Genomic DNA, 14340 nt, shown 5'->3' with positions numbered 1-14340 from the left:
CTTAGAAAATCCAGACGCCGGGTATCTGTCGAGAGAGCTTGTTTTACATTCCGCAAAATGTTTCAGTTCTCATCACTGCATAGCCGGGATCCTTGAACGTTGTTTATAGCGAACCAATGGTCACTACGATACCCCAGGGTAGAGTATACTGCTTACACTAGATACGCCATCTCAGAAGTAGCCTCCTAGACTGGAGGCGCTACTCGCCATTTTGGTGTTTGTGCAAATGCCTACGTTACTGTCTGACTCAGTGACGCGGGGAGCATCACAACCGGGATATAGACAGATGCCAAGAGAGCTTAACGACGCTTATATTCCTGACTGACCTAGGATATGATTGGTCTTTTGGCCAAGCCAGGTGCTGCTTATGCTGCTTGTTTATGTAATGTGTCGATCGACCATTGGTTGCTGTTTTATATTGCAGAACACTAGTCGCAAATGGACGGCTACAGCGTCTAATTTTCCCACAAGCTGACGGTTCTATTCTGGTGGATGATACAATGCACACAACCTTAAACCCCCTTCGCTCTAGAGCGTCTTCTAATATACACCATACGACAAAATCGAACGTTCTGAACCGCTGTTCGGTGTTGGTAAAAGGCAGGCTTGGCAGTTCACCGTAAGACAGCCACGGCATTACCTCCCTAGTTACATAGTAGGCTGTTGCTCACAGACGCCGATGAGTCGGATATTCGAGATTACTTACCTAAATACTCAAGTCCGCATACCTTGTATTGACGGTCCGCTGCCGGAAGGCCATAATTAGCGCTCCCTCGAAAAAGACCGGCAGCTTGGCAAGGCGGAATGATCACTCTATTCACACCATAGACGTGGGAGCCAACCCGATTCCCCTCCATCGGTGTCGCTTTTGATAGATTACATGTCCGGATGGGACTATCAACAGAAACATAACCTCTGCTACATTGTAAAATTACGATAGCTGAGCAGTCGGAGTCTAGCAGTTATTGTTTTAGGGCTGGCAGGTTTAAAATTGATCAGCCCTTCATCTTGCAGCATGCAGTGTGACCACACACAGCCTAGCGAGTCTCGTGGCTACGGGTGGTATACCTAGTCATCTATCCACCACACACACTTCAATACATTTTCGGGTATCACAGATATGCTTAACAGTTAAGCATACCTACTAGGTACTATATACCCTTGTTCTCGTAGGATCTCCCCCACTCACCTTAAATCAATGGAATAGGGGACCTAAGTCTCAATCTGAACTCGAACGGGTATGCAGCAAGGTGATGAGCATACCCTACCCTGCCCGGTACCTTTGTGAAGCCAAGGACGATCCTTTCCTAATCGTTAATATGGACCATGTTAAGAATCCTGGACAATGTCGAAGAAACGGAATTATTTACCTGTCAATTTCAGCCGCACGAGAAACTAGCTTGATCTCTCACGAAGAGAGATCCAATTTAAGGACGTCTTACAACCATGACCATCTCGTTAGTCTCCGCTGCCGGTCGGTAGACGCCGAAACATGGCTTGAAAGATAACATAAGCCCTCGGTAGCTGTGTCGGGAACCATCTCATTCAAACCTCACTACACATTAATCAAAGGTCACGAGACTCCCAAAAATAACCAACTATGTGCTCTATTACAAGTACGCATAGCGAGGGGAAATAAGAGAAGATACCAGATACAAGTATGTTATTAATATTTCGGGGAAATTTTGATAGGCGACATATTGGAACCCCTATCCTAGGATCGTTCTAGGCTCCGTGGACGAGCTCCGGCAGTCCGATCTGTTCGGCATGCATCCTCGTCTGGCGCCTACTTTTATTCGCTATGGGATATGTCTAGACAATTGCTAAAACAGACGTCTGGAGAACTACACCATCATCCTTTTTTGGCATTCTCGTATTCCATCTCATAATATAGAGGCTTACTAGTATTTCGTCCACGACGAATAAACGAGGGGATACCATTAGTCGATGATCGCTAAATTTGACTTCATTCAAACAGTGGACCTAAAGGCGGCATATCAAAGTCACCTGTTACCTAATGCAAGCTAATCTGCGTACCCTTCGCCCTACGATCTGTGTTCAGGTCTTGATAAATGCCAAGAACGTCTAGCCCATGACATGTCGTTTCCCTTTCTGGACTAGACCGAATCCGTATTTCGCATTCTATCCCTCTTCCCCATGGGTCTTGATGGGGGTCGACTTTTACCCGTGGCTATGCCCTGACGATCATATCTCTAGCTTCAACGGCTTGTCGCCCTTGGTTAGGACGGGTCGGTGTGGCTTGGGGATCTAGAGAGGCGGGCATTTGGGCGTTATTTGGTCAAGATGTAAGAAACGCAGCAACACTACATCGTGATAGGTGTAGACGATGACATTCTCATTAAAGAGTCCTTGGATATGTCCGCCTATTTGGTATATTTGGTACAATGACCGCTTAACGCTTTACGCTTTAATCTCATCTGATCTCCTCCCCCCGTCCTCTTACCGCAGGATCGGGGTATGTACTGCATGTCTAACCATAACTGCTAACCAGCGTGTTACCATCGGGTTACAATCGTGGCTTGAATCTAGGTTGCTCCATTGTTACTTCACCGTCTTTGCATGTCAATTATCCACGCTTGACTACCGTATACGAGTAGTACCTATGTATGTCATCCCGTCTCAAGACCCAAGTGGATATCACTATACCATACCCTGTAAGCCTTGTTAAGTCGCAAGTTGTAACCCCAGCTTCGCCAAAGGTACTCCTACAGAATATTCCATGGCAGCATGGTCACCTAATGTACATACCTAGGTAGGTAATAGCTTGTGAGATATACCCCTGTCATCAGCCTTATGTAGTTTCAAAGTTACATCAACTCCCGTAGAGGGAAAATGGCCCCCAAACCGAGTTGAAGCCCGTTCAGGGCTTCGATGGCTTACCAGCTTTATCTCTCTACCTTATATCTGAGAGAATATATATGACAGGTCGTTCGCGAGTCGCGAGATTTTCAAATATTTTCAAACACTGTCCTCTCGACTAAATATCTTCAAACTCAACTACCAGTTCAAACATCGACGATTATCGAACAAAGATCGTATAACACAACGATAGGTCGCACTAACAGTCATATAACCTTGTTATATTTTCATAAATCCGAATAAAACGGTCCACAGCGAAATTAGGCTTCAACGGAGGCATTAAAAAAAAGCAATGGCTTCGAGACCATCTAAGAAGCCTGAACCAAGTTCGAAAAAGCAACAAAAGCCTAGGTCGAGACAACTAAACGATGATTGGGCGGACGTCGCAGAACCCGAAGAGAGGAGGCGCATCCAAAATCGACTTGCCCAACGAAAATTTCGTATGTGACGCTATGTACCTGGTCTTCCGTGAGACATGGCTAACAACGGACGAATAGGAGAGAAGGCTAAAGAGCAGAAAGAGAAAGCCGAGAGGGAATCTCACAATCTTAAAAACGCCCACAGCAGTTATCAACTTCCTTCATCGGACGAGATCACGTCGGATGACGGAATAGATCTTTCAGGTTTACCATGGGGGAGCATGAGCATGAGGCATGTGCTAGCTATGGGCTACGAGACGGAGAGTAGGCGTAGCGGAGGAAGCGGAGGCGACAACACACCAACAGAAACACCACAATACTACACAACAACCGATTCCTATCAACAATACCAGGCAACCAGTTATGGTGATAGTTCGAATAGCAGCGGCGGGGATGATTACTCCTATCAAGATATACCGTCCTTCTACTACGACTTGAATACAGATAATGGGCATAACTCCTATCACCAAACATAGGAGCTATAGGAGGGACACACAAAAAGAGAAAAAGGAGGGGGCACTGGAGGACACAGAAGTGGCTGAGAAGATGCATGAAGCATTTCCTCTATTGAATTAATTTCCTTTCCTAGACTTGAGGCTGAGGATGTTGCTGGCTTCCGGTTGGTCAGGATACGACTGGTAACGATATGCGATGATGGGTTATTAGAAGGCGTTACAGCATAAAATTTCCTTTTCTAGATTTTGTTATTGTTATACAGCAATTGCTTTTACAAAAATACCCATTTCAACAATACTGTACCATTATTACCTACAGTTTTTGGTCACCTCAGGCAAAATATACATACTTACTTATTTATCTGCCTACTTCACCTATTCGCTGAATAATGTCTGCCTGCTTCTTGGCTCATTTACGAAGCAAGGGACTTGTTGAAGTGAGACAAACAGATACCGAGCCACGGATCCGGGTGAGTTGCGGTGTATAGAAGAGTCAGCCGGCGACGACGATGAAACTAGCGCGCGCCCGGTTCAAAACACATAAACCTGCTCATCATGATTCATGAGAGATGAGCCTCACCAGTACGACGTATCGCAGATACGACAAGTATAGCCGAGCCGATATGTAAGGGATGGACGCGGTCACAATAGACTATTCGTCCTGTCAGCCCTACCTACAATGGCATGACGCAGGGGAACCACGCGATTTCGAATACCTAAAACTAGCCAGCCTATGCCGTCTACCTAATCATCAGCTCGAAAAGGGGCTCCACCCTCGGTCAAGCTCCTGGACGACAGGAACCCCGGAGAAAAGGGTGGGTGGCATAGAGATTACCTAGGTAAACATCAAGACAGCTATACCCATCAACGGCCATGTGGATGGAAGCACAGCACGAAGGAGTGGATAATAAATTACCTACATACATATACAGGAAGGAATATCAATAGAAAAGTTCCTTCGGACCGTTCGGGCAGGCTTCTAGAAAGTGACCCCAGGAAAAAGAAGCGAATCCCACGTGTGAGATTGAGCGTCGCGGGATTCCTATAGGCCAGGCGTGGGTAACACATATTATTCCATCCGGACGGATTCCATATACATATGTAGGTCTAATAGGGCTAGCTGACATTACTCGACTCAGCTGAAACAACGGCGATCGACACGGACACACAAAGATACGCTATGGATACACACACGCGCGCACATACATACGCACATCATCAGCTTACATATGTACGATGCCCTAGCCTACCTTTGACATACAAGTACCTACCTACCATTACATTACATAACACACCACACTCCAATATAGAGAACCAGCGCCCAGCAACGGAGCTGCGAGCGTGCTGCCGGTCCGGTGTGACTCGTTCGAATCACGTTCGTTCTCGGCATCTTGGCTCGACGTCAATCATTGCACCATTCGCTAGCACAATACGACGTAACCACAACCACCGACGCCCCGTAACTCGCGTCCAGAGACCACTTCCCCGTCGACTACATATCTACCTACCTACCTATAACAATGCGAATGTCTCACCCATCTGACGATAGCTACCTAGCTAAGTACGCGACGCATACCTACCTACCCACCTAGATGTATCCCCAATCCTTCACCTGAACACCAACTAGCGCAGATCAGCGGGTACCTATAACGCGTGCCTAGCCATCATACCTCGGCACACCAAAACGCGCGTAATGCACCCGGATAAGGTTAAATTAAAATGACCAGCCGCGCCCCGTCAGCCATCCGGCCGAGTCGGGAAGGTGTAAAGCCACGAGAGGAACGGGGCGCCAACCCGCGTGCATATATGTGCTTATCCCTACTTGCCTAGGTAGCCTTCCCGGGGCGTGTTACGCGGAAGTAGATACTACATACTAAGGTGCTTTTACGGGGCGACGCCGCATGCTATGGTTTGCAGGAGGGGTGTGTGGCGTTGCGTAGGTAAGGGAATAGGGGTTAGTCAACCTCGACGCCCCGGTGTATCTAGTTAAATTAGTAGTCGTGAGGAAGATACGTAGATGTTTTCGACACCGAGATGGATGGCGCGTTACTCACCTGAAGTCCACACTTCATCTCATGCCGAACTATATTGACGCTAGCTCGTACATCAAGACGAATAAGGTGAACGAATTCCACCACCTACTAGGTATGCAAGATAGAGTAAGTCAGCACAACCACAACCGCCCTAAGAAAAAGAGACCGATTCTTTGCAATGTCGATTCTTTGAAGCTCATGAGGTAAAAAAACAAAAAAGCAAGTTTGGAACAAGCAAAGTATCTAGGTAAGCAAAGCAGCAAATAGCAATGGTATCTCCCATAGTGACTCCGTAACACCTTGCTTCGTGTAGATCCATCAAAATCATGGCGAAACTGGTGAAAACCCCCCCAATGTATATGCCTAAGAGCATATCGTACATATCCATTTATCCAGTTACCCCATCCCGAGCGGTCATTTTATCGTATATATGCCGCAAAGAATGGGGTCTACTCCGTCTCCGTCTCCGCCTCCGCGCGTCTCGCCTCCGCGGCTTCTCCTGCGAGGAACCCCATTACGGCGGGGTTGTTCCTTCTCGCGTCGTCCGCATCGGCTTCTCTAACTTTCTCTCTGGCGACGTGGCCGAACAGGCATTGCCAAAGATCGTCGACAGGTACGATCTCGCCGAGCCTCAAATCCTTGTTCATGAGCTTCGACGGTTTTGCTTCCTCGAGAGCGCGCGAGTTTGCCGCCTCGAGGTTGAGATCCGATAATTCTGACATGCCGTCGCTGACGGTGCCCTCCCCGCTATTGTTGCGCATGTGTTCAAGCCGGCGCTGAACAGATAAGTTATAGATTGATTCCTCTACGGTGCCGTCTATCAGGTACAACCATACGGTGGTATCATGCTCCTGGCCAATGCGGTCCACTCGAGCGATTGCCTGTAGTTCTAACGCCGTGTTGAGGAGAGGTTCACAGAGGAACACATGACTTGCGTTGATGAGGTTAAGTCCGCTAGCGTGTGCCCTAGCATCCATGAGGAAGCATTCGATTGCCGGATCTTCCTTGAATTTCTTGATTCCGTTCCTCGTCTTAAAGGATGTATGCCCGATCTGATACGAATCAAAGGCATCTGCCAGAATTTCAAGAAAACCTGGGAATTGTGAGAATATGACAGACTTGGCGCCTGGGTCTTCCACGCGTAACCAGATCAGATGTCTTGCAAGTGTATCGATCTTGGTGGAAGTTCGCGCGCCTGGAAGTTCGATGTTCCTGATAGCCTCAAGTTTCTCGCTGCCAAATTCGGAATATATCCCAGAGTTTCTCGACTTGGAGGGTGAGTTAGTGGCACTTGGTCCATGCGGATGCTCTTGCGCGCCCCCTGGGAGCTCTTGGCGAATTCTCAACTCCGGCTTCTTCAAAGTAATATCGTGAAGCATCCCAATCACGAGGAACTTCTTGCATACCGGGCAATTATATTTGCTTCTAAACCAATGCAATATGCACTCTTTGCAGAATTGATGACCGCAAGGCGTGAGTACTCCTAGAGCGAAAGGGCATTGGCAGATGACGCATACTTCCTCTTCTTTCTGGCCGGACTTTTTGAGGTGGAGGACTATGAAGTCGGTTAGTATGATTCAAATCGACTATGCAATTGGAAATAAACTCACGGTAACGGTGCTTGGGCAGTGCTTCGTCAATTTTGTCCTTTATTCTACTCGCCTTTAGCTGAGTATGATTTAAATCCTCGGTAGTGGCCTTCTCCTCATCAAGCGGAGCAACTGTATCGGAGATTCCTTGGAGCTGTTTGTAATATTCCACACGAGCATTTGTCGCGGCGACGAATGTATTCAACTCTGACTCTAGCGCTATCACAGACTTACTTTGGATAGTGCTATGTTTTTGTACGAGGTGAAGTTGACTTTCGACGATCTCCAGCTCCACTCTTGCGCGGTTCTTCCCACTGTCGACCTCATGGCGGAGTTTTGTCGCCAATTCTCTTAGGTTTGTGACAATACCTCGGAAAGAGCCCCATTCAGGATTCGGCTTAAGTTCCTGGCGTCGCCTGAGTAAATAGAGAACTTTCTCAGGGGCATGACCTTGTCCGTCCTTTGCTTGTCTCTCTGCAAAACGAGTATCATATTTGATACGCTCATTTTGCAGGCCCGAGACAGCATCTTGCCGATCCGCAATGGCAGCTCTTAAAGCCAGCGTGTAAACCATCAGTTCGTCCTGAAGCTTCGTAGAGTCTTCGTACTCTTCGCCTGTTATCTCTGCCTCATCATCTTCGTCTACAAGCGGCCGAACCAACATCTGGATGATGGTTTCTCGCCATTCATCAACCAAGTCTGCTTGTTGATTAAGAACCTCAGCGAGCATCTGGAAGGTTTCCAGAAATTTTCGGCTTTCCAGGCCATGGTAATCAGGAAACTCTATTTCGGGAATCTCGGCAAAGGATTGCGATTTCGCCTTATCTTGGGCTTTGGCTATTGAAGACGTGACCTTGGTGTAAGCCTCATGTAACAGCTCCTGTCGGGTTATCTTGGCTAGTTGGTATTGGGAGACCTCCTTATCATCCAAGTCTTGGAATTCCTTTGAATCAGGGATGATATTTGCCTCGTCAACCTTCAATTGGTAGTAACCGCTGGCAATAAAGAAAAGGGTCCGATGGAGGACGTCGAGTATCGTCCGAAGTCTGCGCCGGCAATCACCAATTCGTCCTGGTCCACTTTCGCCGTCAAGATCTTCGTCTTTTTGGGGACTCGTGATGCTATCGGCACCTATCTGCTTTGCCTTATCCAACTCTTCTTGTAGTTGGGTTCGGCATTCTACCAGAAGAACTTCGGTCTCATCCAGAACTTCTTTCCAAATTTGCATTGCTTCCTTGACCATATTTAGGCATTCTAGAATCTGGCCCATTTTTAATTTCTCAAGTAAGTAAAGCCGTTGATTCGATCTGATCTGGAATTCGGATTGCTCGATCATCGCGTCTAGCACCTCATCGACAGTCCGTAAAGCTTTCCTCTGATCTCTTCCAAGGCGGGTGGGTCCAAGCGAGGGATGCAAGGTTGCTTGTCGAAGAGAAGCAAGAGCACTTTGAATCTGACTGATTTTCAATGGGTTCAAAGCATCCCAATCCTCCCGTAAAGATTCGCCAGTCTCATCCTCGGTAATAGTTTTCACCACCTCTAAGAACTGCTCTTTGTAACGCTGTTCCTCGACTGCGGTGAACGGAATGGTTATGACATAGCGGTTCTGACGTGGTAACGTCAACTCAGCACGAACAGCACGCTTCGTATGTCTTAGGGCGATTCGATTGAAAAGGGGCTTGAACAGATGTTTATGCGAAGTAATCAATCCTTCCCATATGGGTGTAGAGGATGCGAAAGGCTCATAGCGGAGGAAAACCAATAAACCCCATAGGTCCTTGATGTTCTCTTTAATCGGAGTTCCAGTTATGCCCCAAGAATTGATGCGAGGTATCAACCTAGCAACCTTGGCAGCATTGCTGACGCCGCTCTCGATTTGTTGCGCCTCATCTAGACATACCCTCCACCAACAGATCTCAGCCAGGGGCGACTTAGGGCGCTGATATTTCTTCTCGTGCCTTAAAGAACGGTCGGGTGCCTGCTCAGCGAAGTAAATCTCGGATTGTAGGGTGTTGTAAGTTGTGATAACAACATCCTTTCCGGCCAGTTTCGAAACTAGGTATTCGTCATATCCCTTCAAACCCTCATAAACCATTATGTTTAGATGCGGCGCATGGTTCTCAAACTCCGCAATCCACTGGTTTCTCAATGTCAACGGGGTAACAATCAGAGTCGCACCACTAGCAATGCCGTTCTGTGGTGGTAGATTAGCCGATGCCGGTGACTTCTCACGAGTATGCGTGCATATGAGGGAAATAGTTTCGACTGTCTTGCCTAGACCCATTTCCTCGGCAAGGATTCCACCTCTTATGGCGGCTTCACTTCTGCGGAAGGGGGTAATGTTCCTATTCACGACGTGATAGAGATCACTCAGGTAAACCGACTGCCCATTTGCATCCTCAACTTCCTTAAAGGATAACGGAAGTGTTGTAGCTGACGTCTCAGCTATCTGCTCCAGACCAGGCTCTCCGTTGGCACATTCATCCTTCCACTCGACCCCTTCCCTATTGAGAAGCCACTGTAAGGCCCTGCGCTGGAAGGGGAACAATGTCGACGTTAATCTAGGGGGTGTAAGGGAAAAGGGATCCGAGTGGCTCTTCTGGGAGATGAATGCGGCATCATAGAATGCCCAAGGTGACAGCTTTTCGTTAGAATGTTCCTCATCTGGAGTTCGGAAGAATGTGTCGAGGACCGTACGACTGAGTGCGCGCTGGGGACGTAGGATATCCGTAGACGAATTCCAATTCAATTCGACATAGAATCGTATTTCATCCCTCTTGCCACTTCTTTCCAGCTCAACCATGACGCTCACCCAGAGTGCGCCGTCTTCCTTGTCGTCATCTTTGCTCTTGCCTAGGATTTCCAGGATTGCTGACACATCTTCGGAGAATTTGGAGTGACCTAGGCTTAGCTCGGACTTGAAAGAGCCATAGGGCGATCGAGGGACTGATGAAACGGTTAGGGTACGTCGTGTCTCATTATGAACCACTTTGATGTGGTGGTGAGCATTTACCCTCGTAACGGGTGCTGTGACGGGTACTTCGGATTGGGCAGGTCGCCTGATTGTAATTATATCTTTGGCGATAGGGATGGCCTCGGGGCGTTCAATTCGGGCGCGCTTTTCAGGAGGCTCAGCGGCGCCATCGTCTTCATCAGAAGGTATCGCATGCAAGAAGGAGAGAAAGTTGATGGGGAATGGGTCTGGAGATCGTCAGCGGTATCACTAAAGCGCAAATTAAATCAGAATGTACCTTTTACTAGGACATGCTGTAGTTTTGATTTTGTGTTCGGACGATTGGCTACAGCTGGGGCTGTGAAGCCACTTGGCTCATTCATGGTGAAGCAAGATTGTGTGCCGTGAAGCGCAGAATGCGCAGTTGAGATGGACGGTGGTACAACGAATTGAATGCGTGGGTGATACAAGGGGACGGAGGCTTTGAAAGGTGTTATGTAGAGGAATTGGAATTTGGTGTCGTATGGTGTCGTATAAGTAATATGGTCAAGTACGAAAAAAAAGAAGAAAAGAACGTGAAGAGTAAGGCTGTGGTAGTGGATATATAGAATGGAAGTAAACGAGAGTGCTAAGATGCCATTTCTTCGAGGGGCAAGACAGGTGGTACAGCACCTTATGTCCGATAAGAGCTGTCCCCCACTATTTTGACTCACAATCGCGTGCATGCCTGCAGTAGTTGAACCTAAAAAGGTTAGTATCATCACCCCACCATTTAAGCACTGTCATTTCCCAGGTTGCCTGGTCCCTCAGGGCTGAAAGTGGGTATGTACTTGGGTACAATGGGCGCACAGACCCATCGGAGGATACAAATTTCCTTTGCCGACATCTCCATTGAATTTTCAATGCTTGAAGCTACGAATTGAGCAGATACGATCGTGAAGCCAATTCATTCACTCGTATCCCACCAAAACATCAGATACTATACGAACAATTAAATCCGACAATCAAACATAAGACCAAACCAAACCAAACACCCGAACGGATTGGGGAATCACCGCCAAAATGGTGCGCATAAAGGTAAACCCCCTCCCCAAACCCTCCCTCCTCACCACCATCGCTGACCAAACCTCAACCATCTAGCCCTTCCTGCGCCCACAACAACTGCGCACCGCCTTCACCCCCCTAAACCGACTCTCCCCCTTCCAAACCCTCCAACAACAACAAACCCGCCTCTCCTCAACGCACCCCCCTCACCCCCCCGCAATCCCCCCCCCAACGCCCTTCGTCCCAGACGTAACAACCTTCCTACGAGTAATCGGGCGGGGGCTGCTAACCCACGCCTCGAAATTCCCGACCTGGGACGCCCTCTTCAGCCTCACCTCAGACCAACTGCGGGAGCTCGGCGTCGAGCCACCACGCACACGGCGCTACCTGCTGCAATGGCGGCAGCGGTTCCGGCGGGGACAATACGGGATCGGCGGGGACCTGCAGCACGTCACCGACGGACAAGCCACGCTCGCCGTATACGAAGCACCGGCAACAGACAAAGCGAGCGCGGTGGAGCCGCGGAAATACGTGGTGAATGTTCCGGCGGGACGAGCGGGGGTGCGGGAGTGTGCGATGGACGAGATATCGCGGGTGCGGGGGTACAAAGTGCAGGGCGCGAAGACGATTGTGGGGCCGTACGCGCTGCCGCTTCAGGGCGGGGAGGGGGCGCGTGTTACTGTGACGGAGGGGATGTGGGAGGATCGCCGAGGTCATAAGATCGATGGTGGTGAGCGCAGGAGAACCCAGATCCGGTATAAGAAGCGCATTGCGGAGCGTCGTGAGATGAGGGAGAGGGGTGAGTTGTAGATGCGTGGTGGTTGATGTCTACAACTTATTTACCTACCCAGGTAGCCTTCGGTGATCTACGTATAAAGCCCTAGGCGTATGTAGATATGGGTTACTGTACCTTATGTACCATAAACACGATCACAATAAGTTCTGCAGACGTTGACTAGGTATTGATCAAGAGCAACTTTTGTATTATGCCGACGTCCATTTGCCTATATGACTTTCCTACCATTGACCAACCAACGCCTAACATTCATGCCCCAAATCCGTACGCCTCAGTGATGCCGTATTTTCATACCCCTACATAGGTCGTCGTTTGGTCGAAATCCACACTAACCGGGCTTTTTTAGAAAGCCTGACACATAGAACCCTACTTCATCGCACCAAAATCGAGCTTTCGAGCAACCTTGCTCGCTTTGTCATCATTCACCATACCAGGTCTCCTCCCCAAGTCATCGCCAACCTTGTCTTGGGCGCCCGACTTTTTCTTCGGAAGATCTTGTTTGCGCGAGGGCTTGGGGTCTTTATGCCACCACTCGTGTTTCAGCATCTCGAAGGCAGTAATGCGCTTCTTGGGGTCGAGGGTTAGGGTCTTCATCAGGAGATCCACACCGTCGTAGCCGACCGTACCGAACGTGGACATATAGTGATCTCTACCTCGGACCGGGTGTACCTCACCCTCCCTGGTATATTCGGGTAGACTAGTAACCCCGGGCCAGTTGTCCTCGGTGGGCGTACCAACGGCCTGGCAGATGAGAGCGAGCTGGTGTAATTCGGTGTTTCCAGCGATATACGGCACGCGGATGATTAGCTCGGCAAACACCAAACCAACGGACCAGACGTCGACGGCGCCCGAGTAATGCTTCGCTCCAAACAGCAGCTCAGGTGGTCTGTACCATCGCGTGATGACGTTTGAAGTCATGATCTTATACGGGTCGGAGAAACTTCGAGCCAGACCAAAATCAGCCAGCTTGACCTCGCCATCGGCGGCGATCAACAAGTTGTTTGGCTTGATATCTCGGTGTAGTACGAAGTTCTCATGGCAGAACCACACGGCCCTTGTCAGCATACCCATCCATGCTTTTATATCGGCAGTACCGTATCTAACGCGTTCCGTGTCGCGGATAAGCATTTCCAAGTCGCCGAGGGGGAGGTACTCCAAGACAAGGTTCAGATTCTGGTCCTTGGAAGAGAAGACGGAGTGCAAGGTGATGATATTCGGGTGGGAGAGTTCTTGGAGGTGTTTGATTTCGCGGACGGCGTCGGGGGCCATTCCTTCTGCGTATTCGCTCTGGATCTTGATCTTCTTGATGGCAACATATTGTGATGGATCGCTCTTGAGGAATCCCAGGTAGACGTTGGCGTATGTACCTTCACCGAGCTTCTTGCCTTTTGAAATATCTTTATGTTAGCGAATTATCGTTTAAATTTACACGAAAAATCGGAAATTGAAACACAAACCCTTGACATATTTGCGCTTCTCCTCCTCGTTTAATTGCTCAGCAACATCTAGAGAAGGCGACATAAGTGCAGCGGCCGGGTTGGGAGCGACTGGCGCAGGAATAGGAGTTCCATTGGATGATGCCTGTGTTGAAGTGGCATTCTTCAATGGTGACGACGTGGACCTCGGGTTTTGTAGAGCATCCTGGGGATGCATTACAAGAGGAGACACAGCCATCGTCGTGGTTGTTGCCCGAAGCTTCACGATACGAGATCGTGGAGCAGTAGTTGTAGAGGGCTGAAATCATAAACAGGCAAGGCTGCCGCGATGAATGCTAAGAAAGAGACATTCTTATTTTGATTGGTGGGAGGAAGCTAGGTCACACCATGTGCTTGCATTTAACACCCCTGTCGAAATATGTAATCGTCTCCACAATTTACAGTATGTACGGATATTTCCGTTCGTCATGTGACCATCACCGATGAGAATCAACATCCGGGTACGTACCTGCCTATTCATATTGATCCTCCCTGCAGCCTGCCTCTCTAATAAGACATTCTGATGCAAGTGGCTTCATTCCATAAGCAGATCTGAGTTGACGTCATATATTTATTGCTCCGGGTCGCAACCGGCCATAAGCCAAATGTTAGTAAGTACATACATAGTATGGAAAGGTCGGTCTTCGTGTTATTTGAATCAAGTGAACATTTATAGGTTAGTAGGTACTTACATAC

General features: G+C 48.7%; 4 protein-coding genes across 4 annotated transcripts; 2 read left to right on the top strand and 2 right to left on the bottom strand.

Annotated features, from left to right (window-relative positions):
• Window positions 1-2723: 2723 nt before the first annotated feature.
• On the top strand, window positions 2724-4115 carry GGS22DRAFT_163275 (uncharacterized protein). Its single transcript, XM_047961333.1, has 2 exons — window positions 2724-3320; window positions 3378-4115. Exons 1-2 carry the CDS (start codon window positions 3173-3175, stop codon window positions 3773-3775), a joined length of 546 nt encoding a protein of 181 aa, XP_047819100.1. The 5' UTR covers window positions 2724-3172; the 3' UTR covers window positions 3776-4115.
• A 2121-nt stretch (window positions 4116-6236) lies between these two features.
• Window positions 6237-10712, bottom strand: GGS22DRAFT_179823 (SNF2 family N-terminal domain-containing protein; the record flags this gene model as incomplete). Its single annotated transcript, XM_047963710.1, has 3 exons — window positions 6237-7342; window positions 7398-10577; window positions 10628-10712. 3 exons carry the CDS (start codon window positions 10710-10712, stop codon window positions 6237-6239), a joined length of 4371 nt encoding a protein of 1456 aa, XP_047819099.1.
• Window positions 10713-11226: 514 nt separating this feature from the next.
• Window positions 11227-12359, top strand: GGS22DRAFT_141435 (IGR protein motif-domain-containing protein). The gene is made up of 2 exons (XM_047958739.1): window positions 11227-11406; window positions 11470-12359. Exons 1-2 carry the CDS (start codon window positions 11392-11394, stop codon window positions 12181-12183), a joined length of 729 nt encoding a protein of 242 aa, XP_047819098.1. The 5' UTR covers window positions 11227-11391; the 3' UTR covers window positions 12184-12359.
• GGS22DRAFT_163269 (serine/threonine-protein kinase) lies at window positions 12335-13943 on the bottom strand. The gene is made up of 2 exons (XM_047961332.1): window positions 13627-13943; window positions 12335-13554 (listed from the first exon to the last, which is right to left on the bottom strand). The coding sequence occupies exons 1-2, from the start codon at window positions 13841-13843 to the stop codon at window positions 12536-12538; spliced, it is 1236 nt and encodes a 411-aa protein (XP_047819097.1). The 5' UTR covers window positions 13844-13943; the 3' UTR covers window positions 12335-12535.
• Between the last annotated feature and the right edge of the window lie 397 nt (window positions 13944-14340).

Source organism: Annulohypoxylon maeteangense (genome assembly GCF_022496945.1).
Source record: "Annulohypoxylon maeteangense strain CBS 123835 unplaced genomic scaffold GGS22scaffold_8, whole genome shotgun sequence".
In the NCBI taxonomy this organism is placed as follows: domain Eukaryota; kingdom Fungi; phylum Ascomycota; class Sordariomycetes; order Xylariales; family Hypoxylaceae; genus Annulohypoxylon; species Annulohypoxylon maeteangense.
This window is presented reverse-complemented; position numbering and strand designations above follow the sequence as displayed.